The sequence below is a fragment of the Mauremys reevesii genome, linkage group 1, assembly GCF_016161935.1.
Source record: "Mauremys reevesii isolate NIE-2019 linkage group 1, ASM1616193v1, whole genome shotgun sequence".
NCBI lineage: Eukaryota > Metazoa > Chordata > Testudines > Geoemydidae > Mauremys > Mauremys reevesii.
The window spans coordinates 288,240,751-288,266,340 of NC_052623.1; the positions used below are offsets into that span (position 1 = coordinate 288,240,751).

Consider the following 25,590-nt stretch of genomic DNA (forward strand, 5'->3'; position numbering starts at 1 on the left):
ACAAATGATTGACCATTACAGTTAATGGGAAGCCACTGAGACACCCCAGCTACCAAGTCAAGATGGAATTTTCCCCATTGTGAGTAACAATGAATCACCATAGTCTGACAGAAAGGGGGAAAAAACCCCAACAAAAACAGTGCAAACCCTTCAAAGAGAAGGGATTTGAAGTGAAGGCTTTCTAGAAAGTGATGAGCAGCCTCTGAACAGGAAACTGTCCCTGAAATGCTGGATCCCATCTGTGATGGGGCACGCTGGAAAACTGTTCAAACACAATAGTGAACTCGTATAAGGAAAGAGAATTTACCCGATATAGAAGTGTAAAGCCTGAAATTACATCTTTATATTTATTTTCTGTCTGACTTGTATGTATTTGCTTTTTCTTACTATTTCTTCTCTGAATTTGTGATTTTTCTTTTAAACAAACTTTTTGTTTATTTTTATCCAAAGCACGTCTCCAGTGTGCAAGCTTTATGGTGTGTGCGCCAAAGTGAAACTGATAACTGGGGGCAATTTTCAGATGTTTGGGGTGACGAACCAGAGGGGAAAGGTCTGAGTGTCTTGTACTTAAGAATTTGGGGAGATTCATATAGAAAACTATACATATAAAATGATGGGGTCTAAATTAGCTGTTACCACTCAAGAAAGAGATCTTGGAGTCATTGTGGATAGTTCTCTGAAAATATCTGCTCAATGTGCAGCAGCTAGGGTTGCTAGTTTTGGGTGGACATATTCCTGGAGGTTTCATCACATGACAATCTTTAATTCCTGGAGACTCCAGGACAATCCTGGGGGGTTGGCAACTGTAGCAGCAGCAGTCGGGAAAAGCTAACAATGTTAGGAACCATTAGGAAAGGGATAGATAAGAAGACAGTAAATATTGTAATGCCAGTATATAAATCCATGGTACACCCACAGCTTGAATACTGCATGCAGTTTCCCCACTCCCCCTTTCAAAAAAAGATATATTTGAAATGGAAAAAGTACAAAGAAGGGCAACAAAAATGATTAAGGATATGGAACAGTTTCCATATGAGGAGAGAGTAAAAATACTAGCTTGTTCAGCTTGGAAAAGAGACAACTAAAGGGGGGTATAATAGAGGTCTGTAAAATCATGAATGGTGTGGAGAAAGTGAATAAGGAAGTGTTATTTACCCCATCTGTTAACACAAGAACCAGTGAAAATTAATAGGCAGCTGGTTTAAAACAAACAAACAAACAAAAGGAAGTACTTCTTCACACAATGCACGGTCAACCTGTGAAACTCGTTGCTAGGAGATGTTTTGAAGGCCAAAATTATAGTGGGGTTCAAAAAAGAATTAGGAAAGTTCATGGAGAATAGGTCCATCAGTGGTATTAGCCAAGATGGTCAGGGATGCAACCCCACGCTCTGTCTCTCTAAGCCTCTGATTGACAGATGCTGGGATTAGATGATGGGATGGATCACTTGATATATATCATGCCATGTTCTGTTCATTCCCTTTGAAACATCTGGCATTGGCCCCTGGTTGGAAGACTGGATACTGGGCTAGATGGACCATTGGTCTGACCCAGTATGGGCATTCTTATGTTTTTATGTTGTAGATAGTGGATCTAAGTATCTTGCATTCCAAGAAATTTTGTATCACTAAACAAGTTACTGTTGAACACAAAATGATCCAGAAGGCTAAAATCAAGTATCCTGGAATTTCTATGAATTGCTGAATTTCCTGGATCTCCTGAGTTATAATTAAGACAAACCTTGCCAAATTCTGCCATCAGTTACAGCTATTATACATACTCCAACGAAAGCTAGAATTTATCTTACAAACTGCAAACAGAACTATGACATGTCTATCAGTGTTGGAGTATATAGGATCCTTATTTCTCATAGCATCCGGGTTTGGTTGTTGTTTTGGGGCTACAGTTATCTGAAATGCAAAATACTGGAAATAATATTTATGTTTAAAATAGTCAACAGATTAATTTCAGGCAGATCTATCTAAATTGTGTTTAATGAATTAGTTTTGAATAAAGAGACAGCAGGGGAGAATGATATATAATTACACCATTTGAAAGAAGTGAAACTAAACATAGGGACCGAAGGACAGTGATAAACAAGCAAGATGACCTGCCTTTACAACTGTATTATGCTACATGGCTATGTCTACACAATTCTACTTCATTTAATACTGCATGGTAATGTTCCAGTTTTTAATCACAATATGAAATCATACTAGCTCCATGTTCTAGTGATTTCTCCCTCTTTCTTTACATCTGTACAGTAACATTACAATAGCCTGCTTATGGTCCCCAGGAATGCAAACGATACTGCATTCAAATGAAAAAATATAAAAATATTACATTAGATGAGAATTTTTCTGAAAACAATGTTCCTTTTTGATGCACACCGTTGATATAATGTGTTCCATCTGCAGCAACCTCACCATTATCTGTGTTTCACTGATAATGTGACCCACCATGCTGAAACATTATTTCCTCAAGTGCTGCGTGTGAGTTCAATGATGAGAAGAGAGGAGAAGTGAACAGAATGTTAAATAGAATGGGGGGAGAGTAGAGATCATTGCTTAGATAGAAGAGAGAAGTATAAAGAGGTGTTGGTAAAAATAAAAATGTAAGAGGAGCATTAGGTCCAAAAGGGAAAGAATAAACAGATGTTCCTTTTATAGTATATTCAACATAAAATATCAATCATTCACCTCCAGTCTTCAAACAAAACTCCCATTGATCTCAATAGAAGATCAGTGAGTGGAATGAAGACAAATTCATTCTGATTTCATTGAAATCTAAATTTCAATTAAATGAAATTGTGATCAAAGGGATTATTATTGGAAGGCTTTTGTTTAAAAAAAATAATCTGGTTCCCTGACTGATGAAAGGGATGAATTAGAAATAGTAAAGAGAGAAGACTGAGTTTAATTTCCTTTATTACATAATAAAAAAGTAGCTTTAAACTGATTTAAAAATAGTTTCACAATTTCAATGGATTTTTAATTAATTAATTTTCACTTTCTACAAATATGTGAGAAAATATTATGAGAACACTTTGTTGCCCATTCTTCATAACAAACAGAACTAATTCCTTAGAATAATTACACAGCAAAAGGAGGATTTGGTCAAGAAAAGAATCCCAAAGGGAAATTCTGGCCCTATTGAAAGCAAGAGAAGTGTTCCCATTAAGTTCAATAGGGGCAGGATTTCACCCCATATGTTAACTTCTCACAACTGACTTTGAAATCTTCATAGCTGCCAGTTACATCACTTCTTTTCCCTTACTCCTTGGAACTATTATTCACATTTTAACTCTGCCCTCAAGCAGATATTCCATGTTGGGTGAAATTCTCCCTTTCCAGAGGGCCAGCACAAAGCCTATGCTCCGCTTGAGCCCTTATTCAGGGATGAACTTCACGCTTGTTGAACCTGCCTTAGAGCGGGTGTTTACCCAAGCCTCACCTCAACAGGTGTATCACTGGAAAGCAGTACAATGTTTCAAACCCGCATGAGGTAATATTTTACCTTCATGCCTATATTTTATAGTGTGTGTTGAATCTTGTTTTGTCTTATGAAACAAGAATAATGCTCATGACAAAGGTGTCTGCTTGGAACAAACAGATATGACCATGAGCACATTCCTCATTTTCACTTTGGGATTTAATCCTCCTCCAAAGCTATTTATTGCTTCATATATTCTTCTGCCAGGAACATTATCCCTAAAGTCACTACCAAATGGAGTCAGAGCACTGGGCCCAGCAGTGATAAGGGAAGGGACACAGCACATTGTTAAGAAATATGATAGAGAGATAATACATCAGAGCAACAGCTTGGATCACTACATCTATTTTACAGCATTGGATGAATTTGGGAACATGGAAAGTTATATATTTTTTAAAAAAATGTCTTTGTAATAGGGACATTGATAGTCTTTCACTATATTTTCTGAGCACTGGGATTTCCTTATGTTACCTGCAAATGGAAACTCCCAGTGCTATATTACTTGCTGGTGTCAGAAACAATAAATTAAATGGTATCATTTATTTACTTGCTGCTAGTCTTGGGAAATCTTCCAACTCCTGGGGCCAAAGGGTAAACAATTTACTATTTTCAGCATCCCAAAACCCCAGACAGTCATGCTTCAACTTTTACTGTAGCTTACAACAGCATCTAAGACTTTGAGTTTCAACTAGTGAACCTCTTGAGTTTTAAAGTATGAGAAATAAAATATTGAAATAAAGTATATGTGTTATCAGCAGAAAGGTTTACTTTGGGTTTCAGTGGCAGGGTTTACAGTTCTGAGAAACTGCTAGGCAGGAAGTATCCTGCCTTCATGATCACTGATCAGCAATGGACAATTTTGTCCTGATAAAGTAATGCTTAGAATTTAATATCCGTGATAGAGATGGTTATATGAGTGAGGGTCTGTGAAGATCACTCTCAACTTGTTCTCTGCAGCTTAGATTAGAGTCTGGGGCCCTATTCTCTTACCGCAGAGCCTGTGTAACTCCCAGCAAAGTCAATACCTTGTAAGCAATATTCCTAGCCTCTCTCACAGTGGGAGAATAAAACCCTAGCTCTCCTGCTCCTGCAGTTGAATTACATTTCTTAATAAAGGTTATACTGTCTTTCTAATTTGCATCTGGATTCTTTATTACTACAAACACAACTGTAAGTACTCGCATGGTGAAGGTCTGACTCAAGAAAACCAGGTATAGTGGCTATGGTTTGAAAACCCGCACAGGAGCACCATCTACATATACATACTGTATTATACTCACCTAGTAAAGCATGGAGAAAGTAAAGTACTCATGACTTTTGTTATGGTAAGCAAGATAGTGAAAAGTAATGCCTCCCACAGTTTGCATAATGGAGTCCGGCCCATGACTGGGACTCCTAGGTGCTACAATAATACAAATAATAGGCAGCATATCATCAACTGGTAAAGTTACTACCATTGGTAGTTTTCATTATTTAGTTTAAGAACAATCACAAGCTTTGCTTTTTTTCTCGATAGTTTAAATGACTGCTTCATGAAGCAGCTGGTACGGGAATCCACAAGGGGAGAGGCAACTCTAGATTTAATCCTGAGTGGAGCGCAGGAGCTGGTCCGAGAGGTAACTATAACAGGACCGCTTGGAAATAGTGACCATAATACAATAGCATTCAACATCCCTGTAGTGGGAAGAACATCTCAACAGCCCAACACTGTGGCATTTAATTTCAAAAGGGGGAACTATGCAAAAATGAGAGGGTTAGTTAAACAAAAGTTAAAAGGTACAGTGACTAAAGTGAAATCCCTGCAAGCTGCATCGTGCTTTTTAAAGACACCCTAATAGAGGCCCAACTTCAATGTATACCCCAAATTAAGAAACAGAGTAAAAGAACTAAAAAAGAGCCACCGTGGCTTAGCAACCATGTAAAAGAAGCAGTGAGAGATAAAAAGACTTCCTTTAAAAAGTGGAAGTCAAATCCGAGTGAGGCAAATAGAAAGGAGCATAAACACTGCCAAATTAAGTGCAAGAGTGTAATAAGAAAAGCCAAAGAGGAGTTTGAAGAACGGCTAGCCAAAAACTCCAAAGGTAATAACAAAATATTTTTTAAGTACATCAGAAGCAGGAAGTCTGCTAAACAACCAGTGGGGCCCCTTGGTGATCGAGATACAAAAGGAGCGCTTAAAGACGATAAAGTCATTGCGGAGAAACTAAATGGATTCTTTGCTTCAGTCTTCACGGCTGAGGATGTTAGGGAGATTCACAAACTTGAGCCGGCTTTTGTAGGTGACAGATCTGAGGAACTGTCACAGATTGAAGTGTCACTAGAGGAGGTTTTGGAATTAATTGATAAACTCAACATTAACAAGTCACCAGGACCAGATGGCATTCACCGAAGAGTTCTGAAAGAACTCAAATGTGAAGTTGCGGAACTATTAACTAAGGTTTGTAACCTGTCCTTTAAATCGGCTTCTGTACCCAATGATTAGAAGTTAGCTAATGTAACACCAATATTTTAAAAAGGTTCTAGAAGTGATCCTGGCAATTACAGACCGGTAAGTCTAACGTCGGTACCAGACAAATTAGTCGAAACAGTAGTTAAGAATAAAATTGTCAGACACATAGAAAAACATAAACTGTTGAGCAATAGTCAACATGGTTTCTGTAAAGGGAAATTGTGTCTTACTAATCTATTAGAGTTCTTTGAAGGGGTCAACAAACATGTGGACAGGGGGATCCAGTGGACGTAGTGTACTTAGATTTCCAGAAAGCCTTTGACAAGGTCCCTCACCAAAGGCTCTTACATAAATTAAGCTGTCATTGGATAAAAGGGAAGATCCTTTCATGGATTGAGAACTGGTTAAGACAGGGAACAAGGGTAGGAATTAATGGTAAATTCTCAGAATGGAGAGGGGTAACTAGTGGTGTTCCCCAAGGGTCAGTCCTCGGACCAATCCTATTCAACTTATTCATAAATGATCTGGAGAAAGGGGTAAACAGTGAGGTGGCAAAGTTTGCAGATGATACTAAACTGCTCAAGATAGTTAAGACCAAAGCAGACTGTGAAGAACTTTAAAAAGCTCTCACAAAACTAAGTGATTGGGCAACAAAATGGCAAATGAAATTTAATGTGGATAAATGTAATGCACATTGGAAAAAATAACCCCAACTATACATACAATATGATGGGGGCTAATTTAGCTACAACAAGTCAGGAAAAAGATCTTGGAGTCATCGTGGATAGTTCTCTGAAGATGTCCACGCAGTGTGCAGAGGTGGTCAAAAAAGCAAAGGATTCCAGGATGTTAGGAATCATTAAAAAGGGGACAGAAAATAAGACTGAGAATATCTTATTGCCCTTATATGAATTGATGGTACTCCCACATCTCAAATACTGCATACAGATGTGGTCTCCTCATCTCAAAAAAGACATACTGGCACTAGAAAAGGTTCAGAAAAGGGCAACTACAATGATTTGGGGTTTGGAGAGGGTCCCATATGAGGAAAGATTAAAGAGGCTAGGACTCTTCAGCTTGGAAAAGAGGAGACTAAGGGGGGGATATGATAGAGGTATATAAAATCATGAGTGATGTGGAGAAAGTGGATAAGGAAAAGTTATTTACTTATTCCCATAATACAAGAACTAGGGGTCACCAAATAAAAATTAATAGGCAGCAGGTTTAAAACAAATAAAAGGAAGTTCTTCTTTACACAGCGCACAGTCAACTTGTGGAACTCCTTACCTGAGGAGGTTGTGAAGGCTAGGACTATAACAGCATTTAAAAGAGAACTGGATAAATTCATGGTGGTTAAGTCCATAAAGGGCTATTAGCCAGGATGGGTAAGGAATGGTGTCCCTAGCCTCTGTTTGTCAGAGGATGGAGATGGATGGCAGGAGAGAGATCACTTGATCATTGCCTGTTAGGTTCACTCCCTCTGGGGCACCTGGCATTGGCCACTATTGGTAAACAGGATACTGGGCTAGATGGACCTTTGGTCTGACCCAGTACGGCCATTCCTATGTTCTTAGCATTTTCATGGGGTGCTGCCTGAATTTGTGTTTATTCATGTGCAACTACTGTATCAGAAAATGGGAGATGCCTACTTCAGCAAATGACAACTTGGCACTCAGTTTTGCCTAGGAATTCACGCACTCACCTCCTGTTGATTTCACATCAGAGAGCATGAATTTATCATTTGTACTACCATGTTCCTCTCTTTGCAATATATCACAATACTAAATGCAAGCTTGTCCTACTTCTAAATGCAATTAATCATACTGTGAATGATCCAGGCACCAATTCAGGAAGGGACTTAAGCACATGCTTATCTTTAAGCATATACTTAAAACCCATTGATTTCAATAGGACAATGACATGCCTAGAGTTAATTAAGCATTTGCTTTAAAAATAGGGTTACTTTCCCAAAGTGGTGCCAAAAGAATACTGATGTCAGTGGGAGTCTTTCCACTGAATTTAATAGGTTTTGGATCAGGACCATAGTGAACATGGGGAGAAGCAGAGAATTCACAGAACTAGAGGTAGAGCAGCTAAGTGGGAATAAAATAGTGGGGGATCAGCCAGCAGCTACACTATGCTTCTGCTCAGTATATTTTGGGAGGAGGGCTAGGAAGGAAGCTCTAAACTGGGCTAACCAGGGTAAAAACAAAACAAAACAAAAAAAAAACCCTTGTAATTTAGAGCAGCTGAAGGGCTTTTCTAAGCTATGGCAACTGCAGAGGTCCAATCAGAACTGCTATGCCAGCAAAGAGTATTGGGCAATTCTCAGATGCAGCCCTTCATCTGCTTTGTACTGTCTGCACAGAGCAGAGCAGCTGAAGCTGGGGCCAAGGACTAAAGACTGGAAGTCTAAAAATTAACTAACTGTGAACCTCTCCGTTTGAATGGGAAATGTCAAAATTATGAATCTGGTAAAGAGCCATTTTTAGAGGTATTTCATTGTGAGAAAGATAAAAATGCAAAGAACAAAACTAACTTATTATGAATATTAAAAAATATACTTTAAACCACTCATCTGAAGCCATCCTTTCCCCACTTCTAAATAGCTTCTCATGTCTGTGCCAGATAGGACATCTGCTCAGAAGAGCTAAACTGCAAGACGAGGATTCTAAGAATTGTTTCAATTAGTGTAATCTCCCAGTCACAAACACTACAATCTTTATCATGGGGAAGGAGGGTTATTTAAGGTAATTTCCATTCATTATAAAGATTTTATTTTTAAACACAGCTAAATCACATTTAAATCACATGTAGCATTGTATATTCCCTTAGTCACTATATGACTACACTATGATATTTTTAATATTTTGGTATAATTGGCTAGTGATGTCACGGGTAGATATGAAAATAAGTCTACATTAGAGGCAATGGGAATGATCAGACAATCAAGACATCATTACAATGTTGCCAGGCTTCATCTACCTCCGCAAATTTTGTGGCTGTAATTCGCCTCCAGTGCAGCTCCTGCAGCAGAAGTTGTAACGTAGGCTTCCATGACATGGTAGTAAAAATGTCTGAGCCCTGCCTATGCTACAGCTTCCACAATTGCTACCACTGGTTAGAGTCCACCCCTTACAGCTCAGCTGCTTGTTTCAGTTAATTCTTGCAAAGAAAGGTATTTTAACTAAGTGGACTGACTCAGCTCCCTCACTTGATCAGTGGATAGCCTCCATCAAGTAATACATGGAACAAATCACTACCTAAGATGCTTATATGGCCCCCATCACCACATTATTTGAACATCTCACAATCTTTAATATATTTATCCTCACAACATCCTTGTGAGGTAAGGAAGTGCTTTTATCCCTATTTTACAGATGAGGAACCAAGGCAGAGATACTGAGTGATTTTCCCACAGTCATCCAGGAACTACATGGCAGAGCAGGGAACTGAACTTGGCTCTTCAGAGCCCTGAGCAAGTGCTCTAATCACTAGAGAAGCCGCCTTCTAGCAACAGGCAAAACAATTCTTGAAGAAAATATTAGTATATAGTTCCAAGTTTGTACAAAGAAAAGATTAAATTATTTCCTTATCCGTTATCATACCAGATGGACTTACATATAAGGACTATTTTTAACTCAGACTCTTTGAAAGCATGCCCCTGTACCTCTTTGGTGCTGTTCTCTTTAATGCAGAAGGAAGCAGTTATGTATTTCTAACTGTTTTAAACATACTACTGTATATTATCTGCTTACACTGGTATCTGTTTCTAGAAAAGAGTACTTGTAATTGATAAATATGCATCCAATGTCAGTACTGAAGGATTCAGATTTCTGAACAGCAGTGCCTACACATATATTAGTTTAAGGTAATGTATATATTTCAAGGGGTTTACCTGCAGAAATGAACTTTTTCTTGTCTGTTAAAGAGTTATAAACCCAAAACCAAATAAATTAAGCATTGATAAAGCTGATTGTGCATTGAAAATATTGCTCATCACCACTGTACCACTTATTTGTAACATTAATCATTCTTACATGTCAAATCTCTGCTTTTCTGAACTTTATTCTTATTTTTACCCATTCAGATGTTGCAAGAGCAATTGAATTACTGGAGAAACTACAGGAGTCTGGAGAAGTACCAGTACACAAGCTACAGTCCCTAAAGAAAGTACTGCAGAGTGAGTTTTGTACAGCTATCAGAGAGGTACGGAAATGAAAGTCATTTCTTAGCATAGCCTTATTCCTGTAAGCATTGAGGGAGCAGGAGCGCATTGTCCACCACAGCAAAGGATATGTGATTCGAAGTCATGATGCAGAGACAATGTGGGGCTAATCCAAAATCCACTGATGTTAAGGGAACCCCTTCAGGGGACCTCGGCGGGCATTGGATCAGGCCTGTACAGAGACGTGAGGTCATGCTGTATGTGTTAGAAAGTTGTAGCCACTGGCCAGTGCTGAGGACAGGGAACATTACCCTGCCATCTGTGCGAAAAGGCCCTCCTTGCACTCTCCAGCAGTCGGTGATAAATTATGGCTGCCTCCCACACAGGTACACAGAGGGAGAAGGAGCTCCTTGTGCTCTCATCTCTCCTTGCCCTCCAACATATCCACACAAACCCAGCTAGGATGTCTCTAAAGCAGTAAAATATTGTTCTGGGCTCACAGTAGTGAGACAATAGTTAAGGCTGCTTCCGATTTTTTGTTTTACAGAGTTGGTTCCTTTTTGGAAACCTCTTTTGTAAGCATACCATGGGGAATGTGAACCAAATTTCATATATGTAAATGATAATGCTTTATCTTTCACTTTACAATTTCTTGGACAGAAGATACAAATGAAGCTAATCAGTTCAATAGGATTCCTAAATGTTTAGGATTATTTCCCTACTAAACTAGACATTATTTGTATGCCATACTGAAGTGATTGGAAACATTCTTATGGAGACAACAGTTTACAGATTGCAACCTGCAAGCCTCTCGGTTCTCCTTTGTGCTTATCTATTTAATGCCTAACACTAATCCTCCTTCAGTGACATCAATGGGAGTTCTATCCTTTACTTCAGTGATAGCAGGATTGCACTCTTTGGTATTGAGGCAGCAGAAGTGCATTGATTGTGATTTTTTTTTTCATTAATGGCTGAAAGGAAGAGAAAAGGGAAGGTTCATTAGTTTATCGGCAACGTGCAACACACCTTTATTTTACTGAATATATTCAAGAAACAGAGAGGTTTCCACTTAAATAGCCCACAGTTTTAAAGACTTTTTAGGGAAATATGGTTCTAAGACTGTAAATAATGGCATTTTCTATTCTAAGATGCTGATATCCTGGCTAGTCTTTTCATTTAACTAGCTAAATGTTTCCTTCATTGACAGCAGGAAGCACAGAAGGTTTTTTATATATATATATAGCACAGCTTGGCACTCAAGTTATAAAGGGGAGCTTTGCTATCTCTACAATACTACCAATGAAATCCTAGCACATTTATATTCATCAGCAGAAAATATTCTCAACAGCAACAAACATGTAGCTTTTTGAAGAGGTTTGGAGCATAGGAAGCTAGGAAATGGCCTAGATTGTAATGCACTATCAGTTCAGTGAACTAAAAATATTTAAGTAGAATTTGACAGGATCATCTATAAGGCATAGTAAGTGCTTTTATGGGCTATTGGGTAAAACCATCCTGTACTAAACTGATTTTTCTTTTACTGTTTTACACTAGTAAGAACATAATATTCACTTTAGGATATTTATAATTATTTATTTACAGTTGACCGACTCCAAATGAGTGGTCAGGTAAATTGTGCCAACTGTCATAAATAACATTTATTTTCTCTTTCTTTTTTTAAATATCACTGTGGAAAAAAAGGAAATTCAATTAAAAAAAAGTGTTTTTATTCATATCAGTCCTGACTTTCTAGTGAAAACTTTCAACTATATTAAATTAACACAAATCTATTCATCTGTTATAGGTGAAGGTGGTAGCTCACCCAATAAATAAGGTTGCACGACATATCTTATTATAAGACCCTGTTTCAGTTGCTTATACTGTGCCAAATTAACTGTTAGGGCTAAACTTTTCCATTCTGGGTGTCTGTGGCAGGCTGAACATTTTCAGAAAGTTTCAGCAAAAATGTTTCCACCATTTCTGAGAATTATATTAGGGGAAAATACGTTGTTTTGCTCATGTTAAAAAATTCTTGCAACTATTTTGTTGAGAAACTCTAGCATCTTCATGCATTGGAGCAATGGCTTGAAATTTAGCAGAAGGAGTTGCCTTTTTGTCAGGGATGTGCCTTTTCCTATTTCCATGAAAAAAAAATGCCCAAATTTGGCCACTTTACAAGCCCTTGAAAAATCTCAGTTCACACAATGCTCAGCAGAGACTTGTTAGAGTTTCACAGCTAAATTCCCTGAATCATTCCATCTACATGCTCGAGGTTGGGACTGCAGAGGGGAGGTAAGGCAGGACTTCCCTCAGTTGCTCCTCCTGGTTGCTGGGGGCTGCTGTGGACCCAGGCATAGAGCAGGGAGTCAGTCTCTCTTGTGCTCTCAGTGCTCCCCCTGTTACTTGACATCAAAGCAGTGTGGAGGAGGCAGTAAATCCAAGTATTAAGAAATTGTGAACTGCCAGAGTTAAGGTTCCCTGTGAAATCTTATTTGGGCCTCCCATTGCATATGCATTATGATACAGTCTTTGCACAATCACATTTTTAACAGGAACCCAGTGCACAGGCTGGACCTGCTCTGGGGATGAATCACAGATGTGTAGTGAAGGAGACTGTTGTCCATAAGACCCCCTGCCTCATTTGTTGCCAAAGTTGGAAGGTGTGTTCCTGTTGTGATTACTGGGAGACAGTGAGCCTAAGCCTGCCCAAAGCTAAAGGGCCCTCCTCTTCAACTGACGGGAAGGGGCAATTGAACCCAAGCCTCAAGTAAATACTGGTGACAACAAATGCAAAAACAGTGATGGGAATGAAGTCAAAGAGAAACAACAAAGGGAACTGGCAGGGAGACTGAGCACACAATGGGGTCATGCACGTTGGGCAGCCTCATGAACTGGCCAAACACCGCAGGGTCCTCCAGTCCCTCCGACCATAGGCCAGGAGGTCTCAGATTCTGATGGTGCAAGCCAGGATCAACCTCCAGTGCACCACAGGGGACTCCACAACCTATGCGCATAGATGGGGGTTATATATAAGGAGAGGATCCTTCCCCTCGGATGCTGCTATAGATCTGGTCGCTGAAGCTAGAGTCCAGGTCCTGAGGAGGTTCTCATAAAAGACTGGTAACTCAGAGGTCTCAGGAGAGACCTCTCAGGTGGAGATAAGAACTGTCATTTGTATCATGGCCCTCAGAGGTGGTGGAGGAAGGCATGTGCCAGCACACTCCATGCCAGGCTACCTGCACTATAAAGGAGTCTGCAGGGCCTGAAGGCAGAAGCTGTGGACCTGACTACAGATGCACCAGACACTATCTTCCCTCCCCCAGGGGGAGGCTCAGGATACCTGCAGAGACCCAGTGCAGCCCCAGCCAGAAAAAATCCATCATGTATCTTAGTGGAGAAAGTTCCACTTTGGGGTTGAGGTTGGAGAAGAAAACATTTCTCTGGAAAGCAGATCTTGAAAAACAGTGGCCAATTGAAACTGCTCAGGGGTTGGGATATTAAAACATGTACCAGGGAAATGGATTATTGGGAAGAATGCAGGTTAGGTGGTCAAAGATGTGTGATAAATTTAATTTGTAAAATGCATAAATGCATGATAGATGGGATAAGCCATATTTCATCTATAATTAACTATACATGCAGCAGATTAATGTATAATGGAATTACCCTTTAGGGCATTAAATGTTAGGCTAGATGATGATATAACAATATGAAATCCAATATGTAGCAACCTATTAAAATGGCTGTAACACATTGTATTAATGGAACCCCAAACTGGCAAAAAAATTAATCTTTGTTAGGGACAATCATTTTCTTTTAAAAGGGACCCTGATTGTAGTTAATAATTAAATTATAAATTTGATTTAAATCACAACGTGGTTGTAAAATGCCATGTAAAGAATTGGCAATTAATGTAAAAAGAGCTAACAAAATAATTAACTGGCATGCTCACTTAGCTGAATATTAGTATCTCTTGGAGGTATTTGTCCCAAATTGGCAAGACATTTTTATTGGCCCTGGAAATAATGAATGTCTATTTGAAATATCAGAGGGGTAGCCATGTTAGTCTGGATCTGTAAAAGCAGCAAAGAATCCTGTGGCACCTGATAGACTAACAGAGGTTTTGGAGCATGAGCTTTCGTGGGTGAATACCCACTTCGTCGGATGCAAGACAAAGTGGGTATTCACCCACGTTGTTGCATCCGACGAAGTGGGTATTCACCCACAAAAGCTCATGCTCCAAAACCTCTGTTAGTCTATCAGGTGCCACAGGATTCTTTGCTGCTTTTATTTGAAATATATAATTATGTTATAATTCCTTTTGAAAATGGAAGTGCCAATTTTCAGTCTATTGGCATGGTATATGGTTTCCACAACTAAGCTCCCTTAGGTCTACCATGAAGTCTAGAACATAATTTTTTATAATGGCCAGACAAACCCATTTTGGCCTAATCATATTAAAAATCCCATGTAAGAGTTAACACAGTTCAAGTTCTCTAGATACAGGGAAAGGTAAAGGGTTACTACTTTGTTCCCTGGAAAAAGCTAGGTTCTTCTGCAGTCCTGCCCATCATACAACAACCCAATTCTTAAGGCATGCACCTTTCCTATTATTATTTTAAATCAAGTATAGATGAGGTGTTAGACTGCAAGGCTGAATGACATAGTTCATCTGCTGAAAAGATGAACTCAGATACAGAAATATAAGACAATGTAAATTTATGGTTTGATTATACTTGGGGTAAGGCAAAATAAAGAAATGAAATTATGTAGAATTGTAAATGAAATTAACTCCTAGTCTGGCTATTAGAGCAAGGTAAAATATTTCAGTTGATATTTCTTTCCCATTGGAAAATGTGGGTTTGGGTCAACTGAAATATTTTGTGAAGAAGTTGTGTCATATTTGCCAAATTGTTTCAGTTAAAAAAAAATCAGAAAACAAATCAGTTTTATTTTGACATTTTTAAACACAACATTTCAATTATGATTCAAAATAATGTTTTCTTTTGAAATTTATTTCAATTTCATGAAAAAAATAAAATGCTTAAGAAAGCTCCGAAACAAAATGATGTGTTTTGTTTTGGGTGAGACAAAATAATATTTAGTTTCATGTGAAAATATTTTTTGACTTCAATTGACCAGAAGCTGGAATTTTCTCACTAAAACTATTTTTGTGGGGGTGGGGGGATTTTTTGGAATGGCTAGTGAACCAAAAAAAATCAGCCATTTGCAGAGCTTTATTAGCAATACATCTTAAACAGCTATATACAGAAAGTGTTAGAATACATTGCTGAACCAAAAGAATAACAAATCATCAGCAAAAGATGTGGCACAACTTAATAAATAAAATTCACTTACATTGCTTTTGCCTTTTGCTAATCAGCAGTGGAAGGTAATACATATGAACAGACCCTTATTTCTCCTGGAGTATGAGGTTGCCTTTTAAGAAGTTGCATATTAAAAGGTTCTGGAAATGAAGAGTTTTGTTCACCTGTAGGTTAAACAACTATATTTATTAAGATATCAGTGCCTCACTACCACCAGCCCAAATAACTAAATATATAATAATAAAATTCAGCACCACTGGGACCAGATTTCTCTGTGAATGTTATTTAAAATAAAATTTGATTGGTAATGTCCTATATCAGTGAAATGGATAATTTATTACATAAATTAATCTCATGTACAATAGGATTGGGAAGGCTAAATAAAGTCTGTCTAGTTTATAAACCAGGGAAGCTAAAGTATGCATTGTCTTATTGCTTTATTATTTTAACATTTCTACCCAAATATCTGGTCATCATCTGATGCTATTTTTGCAAGACAGTCAACAGTTTTTAAAAAGGAGAAGCAGACTGGTTTAAGAAAAGTCACTGTATAGCTGCTGAGTACTTTGTATGGGATTATCTGGAGGAACAGGATTTGTTTTGAGGAAGGGTCAATATAAAGACTTTATTGATTTAAAATATGCTTTTTATCTGTGGATTAGAGTACTTTCTGGAGAAAACTTAATAAAACGAGTGAAGCGAGATCCTGGCTAAGTTGAAGTCAGTGGCAAAACTACCATTGACTTTAATGGGCCAGGATTTCGCCCCTGGTGCTTTTGAAATACTTTTGGTTATATTAATTATAATTATATTATATTATATTATATTATATTATATTATATTATATTATATCGAAACTGGGGTTCATTACCAAAATGTTAGGTTAGAATTCAGTGAGAAACATTTATTCTCACCTTTAAAAGGTTTTTTACAAGCCCATATTCTGTCACTATTCCTGGATATGGTACATGTGAGTGATTTTGCTTTATTAATAATGGATGATAATTTCCATGCCTCAGTGATTTTAAGCACTAGAATCCCACACTGCTACATGTGGCTATATTATTTTCTTCAGCTGGTTTACGGTGCCTTAATACAAGTTACTTTCACACTTCATATATTTTTGCAAACATTAGGGAGAAACACTAAAGTTGGGTAAAGTTGGGTACAGTGATATTGAGCAATGAAGAATTACCTGACAGCAGGAATCTGGCTAGATTCCTTCAACTATTCACCTTAGTTCTAGCATTCAGGGTTTGTCATTCTAACATTTGGGATTTCTTTTTAAAAAGCTGTACACAGTGCAATGTTTTTGGGATGTTTGTTAGACTCAACTCACACTCCCTCCACCTTAACTTTCTTATAAGAAAGTTCTTTATTTAGAAATTTGAAGTGTTGTTCCAGAAATCATCAGACAGTCCCAGGTTTTTCTGTGTTTCAAGGGTTCCAAGATCAACTTTTGCTCAGTTTACAAGTACAAAATTATTTCTCTCTCACTGCCAGCCCTAGATTCTGACAGTTAAGTTACACTCTTTCTGCCTGCTGAATCACTCACCCCACCTGTTTAAAAAAAAAAAAAAAAAAAAGATTCTGCAGGCCAAATTCTACAGTCTGTAACAGCTGAGCAACCCCAGTGTTCAGATTCTGCTCTCCATTACACTGGTTTAACTGCTTTTTTGTCCCCCCATCACCGAAGGCAGAATTTTAGTTAATTTTGTAGCTGGTAGCTGAGCAGAAATAGAATCCTGTTCTCTCTATGTAACCCTACAGAGTAACATGTGAACATGTGTGCAAACGTACTAAAATATTACTTTGAATACGCACAGGGAGAAGACCCATGGATGAAGATGATAGAATTTTCAGGATAGAATTGTCCTTTAACTTCAATATGAAACCCCAAATTTAAGGTCCAGTTCTGCTCTTTTTACCCTTTGAAATTAAGGTACTACACTACTCAACACGAGTAAAAGTGGAAGAATTGGACCTTTCGTAAATTAACTGGTGGCCAAGGAGGCTACTCATCTGAATAAGGCAAACAAGATTTATCATTTAAATTACAGGTTATATAAAATATACCAAGTAAAACTGTAGATTAAAAATAGTTTCAGAACACATTCTTGTTAATTTAGCAGGAACAGTCTTACAGCACAGCATATGGAATTGTCCCAGATATAGTATGCAGCTTTGCAGAACATAATCGTATGCAGTGTTGTTTAGCTCTGTTGGTCCCAGAACATTAGAGAGACAAGATGGGGTGAGGTAATATCTATTATTGGACCAACTTTTGCTGGTGAGAGAGACAAGCTTTTGAGCTTACACAGACCTATTACTGAAGAAGAAGAGCTCTGGGTAAGTGGAGAAGCTTGTCTCTCTCACCAGCATAAGTTGGTAATAATTGGAGATATACCAATCTCCTAGAACTGGAAGGGACCTTGAAAGGTCATCAAGTCCAGCCCCCTGCCTTCACTAGCAGGACCAATTTTTGCCCCAGATCCCTAAGTGGCCTCCTCAAGGATTGAACTCTCAACCCTGGGTTTAGCAGGCCAATGCTCAAACCACTGAGCTATCCCTCCCCCAACAAAAGCTATTGGTCCAACAAAAGATATTAACTCATCCACCTTGTCCCCCAGAACATAATTGACTTTTAAATCCTGTATAAACCAGCTTTCAGATCTCTTAAAGAAATCTTTATGGTTGCAAAATTCTTTGTGAAGTTGTGTTCTTGGCAGTTCATATTGTAATTTCAGTTCATATGCTTAACAGGTAAAGAGAGGGCAAATGTGATAGTTTAAAACTAGTAATGTAGTTTTCATTCCAAACTAACAGATCTTGGAAACAGTTTAAAGCTGGACTTTGGACCAAGTTCAGTGAGATTTTTTGTCATGCTTACACTAGAGCTGCATTTGCATCTTTGTGTTAAAATTGCTTTTACTGGATGTTAAATCTGCAATTTCAACCTTTGGTTTTGAAATATTGAGTCAGATCCTGGCCATATTCTCAGTTAAACTCGTTCAATTCTCCTGATTTCTGTGAAGTTGCACCAATTAAAAAAGGTATGATCCTATTCCCATTGGAGTGCATGATAACAACCCCCTGGACTTCAGTGGGTTCAGGATCAGGCCTCTAGCAAGAGCAGAATTTTGCCCCTTTTAACCTCTCTAGCTTTTTATGGTTGTATCTTATAATAATAAGAGCTATAAAGGGTGAAACTCAGAGTTGTCTGACCTTATTTATATATATATAGTTCTGTGGGGAGCATGATACTTTGTAGACATGAGATGTTTGGTGTTAAGATTTTCAATAAAATACTATGCAGAAATAAGTGATAAAATAGTAATAATTCTACCAAGACATCATATTCGTACTTCTGGGGAAAGGGTGTTATTTAATTTTGTTCAGTGGTGACTTCTGAATGATTAAGGATTAGTGTTATGAGGCTCTACTGCAGGGGCGGGCAAACTTTTTGCCCTGAGGGCTGCATCAGGTTTCAGAAATTGTATGGAGGGCCGGTTAGGGGAGGCTGTGCCTCCCCAAACAGCCAGGCGTGGTCTGGCCCCTGCCCCTGCCCCCTATCCCCCCTGCTTCTCTCCCCCAATGGCCCCCCCAGGACCTCTGCCCCATCCAACACCCCCATTCCCTGATGCTCCCCCCGGGACCCCTGCCCCATCCGCCCCTCCTCCTCTTCCCTGTCCCCTGACCACCCCTGGCTGCCCTCTGCCACCCTATCCAACCCTCCTCCTGACTGCCCCCAGGACCCCTGCACCCATTCAACCCCCATTCCCTGCCCTCTGACCACCCCAGCCCCTATCCACACCCCTGCCCCTGACTACCACCCCAAACTCCCCTGCCCTCTATCCAAGCCCCCTCCTTCCTGACTGCCCCCCAGGACCCCTGCCCCCATTCAACCTCCCTGTTCCCTGCCCTCTGACTGCCCCAACCCCTATCCACAACCCGAACTCCCCTGCCTTCTATCCAACCCCCCACTCCCTTCCCCCTTACCGCGCTGCCTGGAGCACTGGTGGCTGGCGGCGCTACAGCCGCGCCGCCCGACTGGAGCCAGCCATGCCACAGCGCAGCACAGAGCACCGGGTCAGGTTGTGCTCTGCAGCTGCGCGGCCCAGCCGCCCAGAGCATTGTGCCAGCAGCACGGCGTGCTGAGGCTGCGGGGGAGGGGGAACAGCAGGGGAGGGGCCGGGGGCGAGCCTCCTGGGACAGGAGCTCAGAAGAGGGTCCCGCGGGCCGTAGTTTGCCCACCTCTGCTCTACTGTGAGTTTTATCCTCCCTCCCTTGGTTACTTTGGAGTATTTTTCAGGGGCATGTTTAGAAATTAGGACAGGGAATGACTGGTCAAATCTCACTAAACAACCTGCCTCTTTCCCCATTCCCACCATAAAGTATTTAGAAAGTTCAGAAACTAGAATAACTTGGGGTTTAAATAAGCAGAGATCATGTTTCTTGTATAAGTTCACCTTGTTAGATGCATTCCATTTCCTGTAGTTACCAGGTTTCAGAGTAGCAGCCGTGTTAGTTTGTATCCGCAGAAAGAACAGGAGTACTTGTGGCACCTTAGAGACTAACAAATGCATTTGAGCATAAGCTTTCGTGGGCTACAGCTCACTTCTTCAGATGCATAGAATGGAACACACAGACAGACGATATTTATACATACAGAGAACATGAAAAGGTGGAAGCCTCTTCCAGTTGGTATGCGTACTTCCACCTTTTCATGTTCTCTGTATGTATAAATATCGTCTGTCTTTGTCACCATCTTACTAACATAAGTGATGTATCCTTACTTTGTTTCTTGAATGCACTGGATTGCCTGAATGAACTTTTGGAATGATTACCTTGTCACTAGGCAGATGGCCCTCATTAATGGCAATTATATATGAATATACCAGGCAGACCAAGCACTATCTGAGAGGAGACATTATTAAGCCTCTATGCAATTACAAGATACCCGTGACTTCACTAAAGGAGATTTAAAGCAGCTGCCGTTGTCACTTTTTTAAAAGCAGCTTAGAGCTAAATACATTGATATCACAGATGTAATATTCCAGAATCTAGGGCCAAATCAAACCATTGATCGTTAAGGAGTATTCTCCATTGGCTTCAATGGAGAGTTCTGATTGAAACCAATGAGAAGTACTGATTAAAGATCAATTGTTGAGGATGGCTGCTGGCTATATAACTACTTGCATTTGTGCTTGGCTTGCTTAGCTGTGCCCCAGGGGGAAAAAAACCAATATTCCAAAAAAGCCTTCAAACACCCAATAGTACAATAACGTCGTATTTCTCTCATGTCAATGTTTGGCTAGGTTGCTGCTGCATAATGATTAGAATTCTAAACTGTCCTAATTTGATTTAGCTAATTCTGTACAGAGCTTGCTGCAGTTACTTATTTCATGGAAGATTGTTCTAATACAACATTGGATATGCAAATCAGCAACCTATTTGCTTTCCCCACATTATCATTTTTGTTTAGTGTCGCAGTATCATATTTGATTATATAAAACTCTGGGGGATAACAATAGCCTTTACTGCAGTTCATCTCAAGCCTGCTTCTCCATTATCAGAGAAATCTGCAGCCAGGTGAACTGACGAGAAAAATATTTATTCTGGCAGTCCACTGGAGTGGACCAGTGTAGTTTTACTGCAGACTTGCATTCCTGCCTTGTTACAGCCCCCAATGGTTCCCTACTCCCATCCACCAAAGTCTTTTAGGAAATTCTTGAGAAGTGTCTTTCAATCTATACTTCTGGGTTACTCCCTCAGAGGGGGAAAAAAAGCTTGTCTAATTCTAAGTCTACCTCTATGAACCCCATGTTATCTGTTTGCCTCCCAAGTGTCTAAAAATAGAAACAAATAGTTTCACTCTCTCTTACTTCCATTCCAGCCAGGTAGAAGGAACACTTGGAATGGTCTCAGATAATAGGATGATGTGCTCAGCTTTAGCCAGCTGCTGATTTTTGGCGAGGCACTGAGAAAGCTCTTTATGTTTGGTGTAGAGCTGTTGTGGTCTGCAGCCCATACCGACTCACTGATAAAGTGAAGGGAGTGTGTGTTATTGAAGGCTCAGATACTTCTCCAAACCAGAATAGGCAATGAGTTGAGAGATGGGGTTACTAAATTATGGTCTGTGGATTATAAGTGGTCTGCTGGGAGCTGGTTGCTCCCTTCCTCATTTCCAGCTGCTATAAATTGCTGTAAAAGCCTCTAAAGATATACCAAGGCCAGTATTTTCAAAAAAGGCCACGGATTTTGGGTGTCCAAACTTGAGACATCTTGAGCCTTTTCTATAGAGGTGCTGAGCAGCAACAGCTCCCATTTTTTCAAATGGAATGGGGAGTGCTCTGTGCTTCTGGAAGTCTGTCTCAGGAACAAGGAAATATGCCAAATGACCTAATAGGTATTTTCAGTGTCTAATTTCTATTAATCTTATTAGAATGTAAATTAAATTCAGTTGACTAATCTGGCTTTTTCAGTAAGAAATCACATTGCAGGAGGGAAGGGAGGGCGTGCAGAGATATCATGCACTAGCAGCAGTACCAGGAGCATTCTGTCTGACTCATCCAATACATGTCAGAGCACATACTGTGGAAGACATGACAGCATGCATGCTAAGTGCATCTGTTATGCTCTCGTGGCCAACACAGAAGGGAGTGAGTCCATGGCCCAAGTTCATCCTATGCCCTGGGGGTCATGCACTGTGACTTTCAACACAGGACAGTCACAATCCTCACATTGCAGGAATTCAAGCACCAAGACTGTTTCCAGCCCTTGCACAAAAGCCCAGAAAGAGGGGGTAAGACTCTCCTTGTCCCTTCCTTCCCACGCTTACAAGCATGCAGAAAACCTAGTCCCAAAACTAGAGCAAGACGCTAATCCAACCAATTCTGTTTGTTACAGCTGCCAGTTTTACAAAGCGTATGTAATTACAGTAAGAGATGTGAAGGCAGATGGAAAAGGGCACTAGCAGCTAAAGGGTGATTGAAATGAAAGCTGAAATGTAGCAACCGATAGTATTGATAAAAATTAATGGAAGAGGTCATCTGGTAACTCAAAGACTAAGCTAAGTATTTATATGGCCCCATCAGCATGGTATCCAAGTATCTATCAAGTATTTTTTAAAAAGCAACAGAAAACAAGATATTTTGGATCAAAACAAATGTTTAGGCTCTAACTGGATCCTACAGAATGTGTGGCATCTTAAATTAAAAAAAATTTCCCCTTACATTGGTTAAACTTCAATTATTTTGGAAGATATTTCAACCCCAAAGCAGATTTTTTTCACTGCCTAAGGATAGTTTAATAAAGTATCAAGATTCAGAGCATTTTTCACTTTGGTAAAACTGACCTAGTTTCTTTTTTTCCCCTGAAAGAAATGTTTTAATAAAATATCCTCATATTACAAATGTTAGCTTTTACATTTTCATATATTTCTTTCATATGTTCTGTAATTAAAACTGTCATATCACCTCAGGAAGTTAAATGAGATTTAGTTCATTTGCAGGTTTGGGCTTTTTAATGAGTTATCCTCTGTGCTGCATAAGGCAAAATGACACAGTGTGGCTGCACTGTAGGGGATTGTTCTGACAGCTGTGATAATGATGCAGATGTTTGTCTCTGAGGGTAGCTGCTAACAGATTTCCTGATGCAAACACAAAACTACTTACAGACTAATGAAAGATTACCATACCAAAATGTTCAAAATGCTTGCAGCTTAAATGACCACCTTATATTTATTTGATCACATACAAATAGCTGCTTCTTACAGTGCCAGCTAATAAAAAACACAGCTTTTCTGTAAGTTGTCGAAGTTCAGTAGCTACAGGAAACAACTTCTGTAATATAGATTTTTTTTTATTTCTTGTAAACTCATAATATGTCACAAATATCTCACCGCAGGGATTTCATTTTTCAGTTGTTTTCACTTTATTGCGCTCACAGGTGCATGTTTGTTTTGTCCATTTTAAAAAGAGGTCTTTTGTCAGTGTGCTTCAGACTGCAAAATTGAAAATAATTTTGATCTTATATACAATGTATGTACATCTCTGTGTGTATTATATGTATACAAACAGATGCACACAAAGTCTCAGTACCTAATTCTGGTTCTATCCAGAATGATTTGACCGCGCATTGCATGCCATGCAATCCTAACACCAGTCCTCCATTTATTCACGACAGAGAATTGTGCTTGTGGAAAAGGAGCATCCACAGACACCATGAAGTTACAAGAGGATAGGATATGCAACATAGTGACAACCATGATGTTTTTAGATGGCCATAGATTTGTTAGCAGCAGAGGTTCTTAAAGTCTTCCACGGTGGGAACTGCCATTTAGAGAGACTGCCCCATGGAATACTCCATCTTCTATTCTTAGTCATACAAAATATCCCCCATCCCAGTTCTCGAGAGCAAAACATCCCTGTGGTAACTATCACTATGGGAAAGCAATTTGGAAAATAATATCTGAATAGCTGTACTTTAATGCTATTTGACAGCTGTAAAGGAAGAAGAGGAAGAGCCAGAACCCATGACCTACAACTCTCCATACTACTGGTTTATGGACCATAGGTGTTCAAGTAATGTGTTACAGTATCTTAATTATAACTTGTAACTGAGGTGGAAAATATATTACCATTCTTTTATTATCCAGTACTTAGCTCTCCTGAGCCTATTTACCTCATGAGATTATCTAAAATTAGCACACAAGAAAAACAGAAATATGTGAAATTGCATGTGGTGAGAGTGGGGGACACAACAGGTAGCCCAGCTGTGGCAAGTCTCTTTACTCGCATTGACCTAGTACAGCATTTCCTAACTAGCAGGGTGGAAGTGCCAGGCTAGACTAATCCGAGGGTGGGATGAAGGAACAGTGAGGAGGGAAACATCACATGAGTGGGTATGGAGAAAGCTACAGAACTCTGAATCCACCCTTGCGTCAATCCACATATATACACCCACAGTTGTGTTTGGCATCATATAAGTTTCCCACCTTCCTTTTTCTTTAAATAAAAATAACTTCTTATCTGTGACTTGCTGACTTTATAGATTAGTCTCTGATTTGGTTTTGGCATGGAGTCCTTAATTTGTCCATATGATCTAAAATATCTACATAAAGATTTATAATTGGCAGAGATAACCTTTTATGCTCATTGAGTTGGTGACTTCTGTAAAGGACTTTTTTTGGTCTTGAATTATTTCTTTAACTGATGCTGTTACTTTTGCATATTCTCATTTACTGGCACTCTTGTGTAAGTGCAGAAATAATTGTAATCAATAACCTATTCCTATTTTTTCTTACTTGAAAGTAGAAATTAAAAGATAGTGTTCAGATGCTAAACATTCCTGCGGAAGAGAAGCCTGGCACAAGGACAATCAGACAACCAATAACATAAAACAAGTCCCCAAGCAGACTTGTAAGACTAGAAAAAAAGATAAAATTAACAGAGTCTTAGCTCAGCGGTGCCCAAACTGTGGTCCATGGTCCAAAAATACAGTCCTTGGAGCACTTGTTGGTTTTCCACAGAGAGCTATCTGGTCACACAGCACTTACTGTCTTTATTTCTGATTGCCCCTAAAGATGTGCAGAGGTGGAGAGGTGACTGGAGGCCTAAAAAACAATAATGGGAGAAGGGGAGGGAGAGCAGCTTAGCTGCCTTCATAAGAGCCTGATGCTACATAGTAGCTGGAGGAAAGGAGCAAGCGTCATCCCAGAGACTGGAGTCTGCAGGGTAATTATGTCTGGGGATCATATAGCCGAATAGCACATATATTGGAGCAAATGAAATAGGGAACTAAGCAGCAGGGAAGCATATGAAAGTGGAGAGGTTAAAGAAAAGATGGTAGAAAGAGGGGGCGGGTAGAGAGAGAGCGCAAGGAGATAAAATGATGAGCAAGAGGAGATGTTGCCATTAACTTTTTTCCCCAAAAAGGAAAAAAAACCACTTATACAGATAAAAATACATGAATACTCTTCTTCTGTCCAAGCAATTGCTGTGTTGCCACAGGAATGTTATTTAATTGCAAACAAGCAGGAAGGTTCATATTTTGAATCCTGTTCTAATCAATTCAGTTTTACTGGGACCAATATTTCAATAGTGCAAACAAGATCACCTTCTTTCTTAGATCACCTGTTAGTGTTAAGTATA

At 39.3% G+C, this 25,590-nt stretch overlaps 1 protein-coding gene and 1 long non-coding RNA gene across 3 annotated transcripts in view; one reads left to right on the plus strand and one right to left on the minus strand.

Annotated features, from left to right (window-relative positions):
- The window catches only part of LIN7A (lin-7 homolog A, crumbs cell polarity complex component), a 70,547-nt gene that overhangs the window by 16,130 nt on the left and 28,827 nt on the right, over positions 1 to 25,590 (plus strand). For both annotated transcript variants that reach the window (XM_039520774.1, XM_039520773.1), the window contains exon 2: positions 10,032 to 10,150. In XM_039520774.1, the coding sequence (XP_039376708.1) occupies positions 10,032 to 10,150 (119 nt within the window). The remainder of the gene's footprint in view (positions 1 to 10,031; positions 10,151 to 25,590) is intronic.
- Positions 9,804 to 25,590, minus strand: part of LOC120395939 — a 77,115-nt gene continuing 61,328 nt past the window's right edge. Inside the window, exons 2-3 of the long non-coding RNA XR_005592895.1 lie at positions 15,468 to 15,600; positions 9,804 to 11,080 (exon numbers count right to left, since the gene is read on the minus strand). This is a non-coding gene — a long non-coding RNA (uncharacterized LOC120395939). The remainder of the gene's footprint in view (positions 11,081 to 15,467; positions 15,601 to 25,590) is intronic.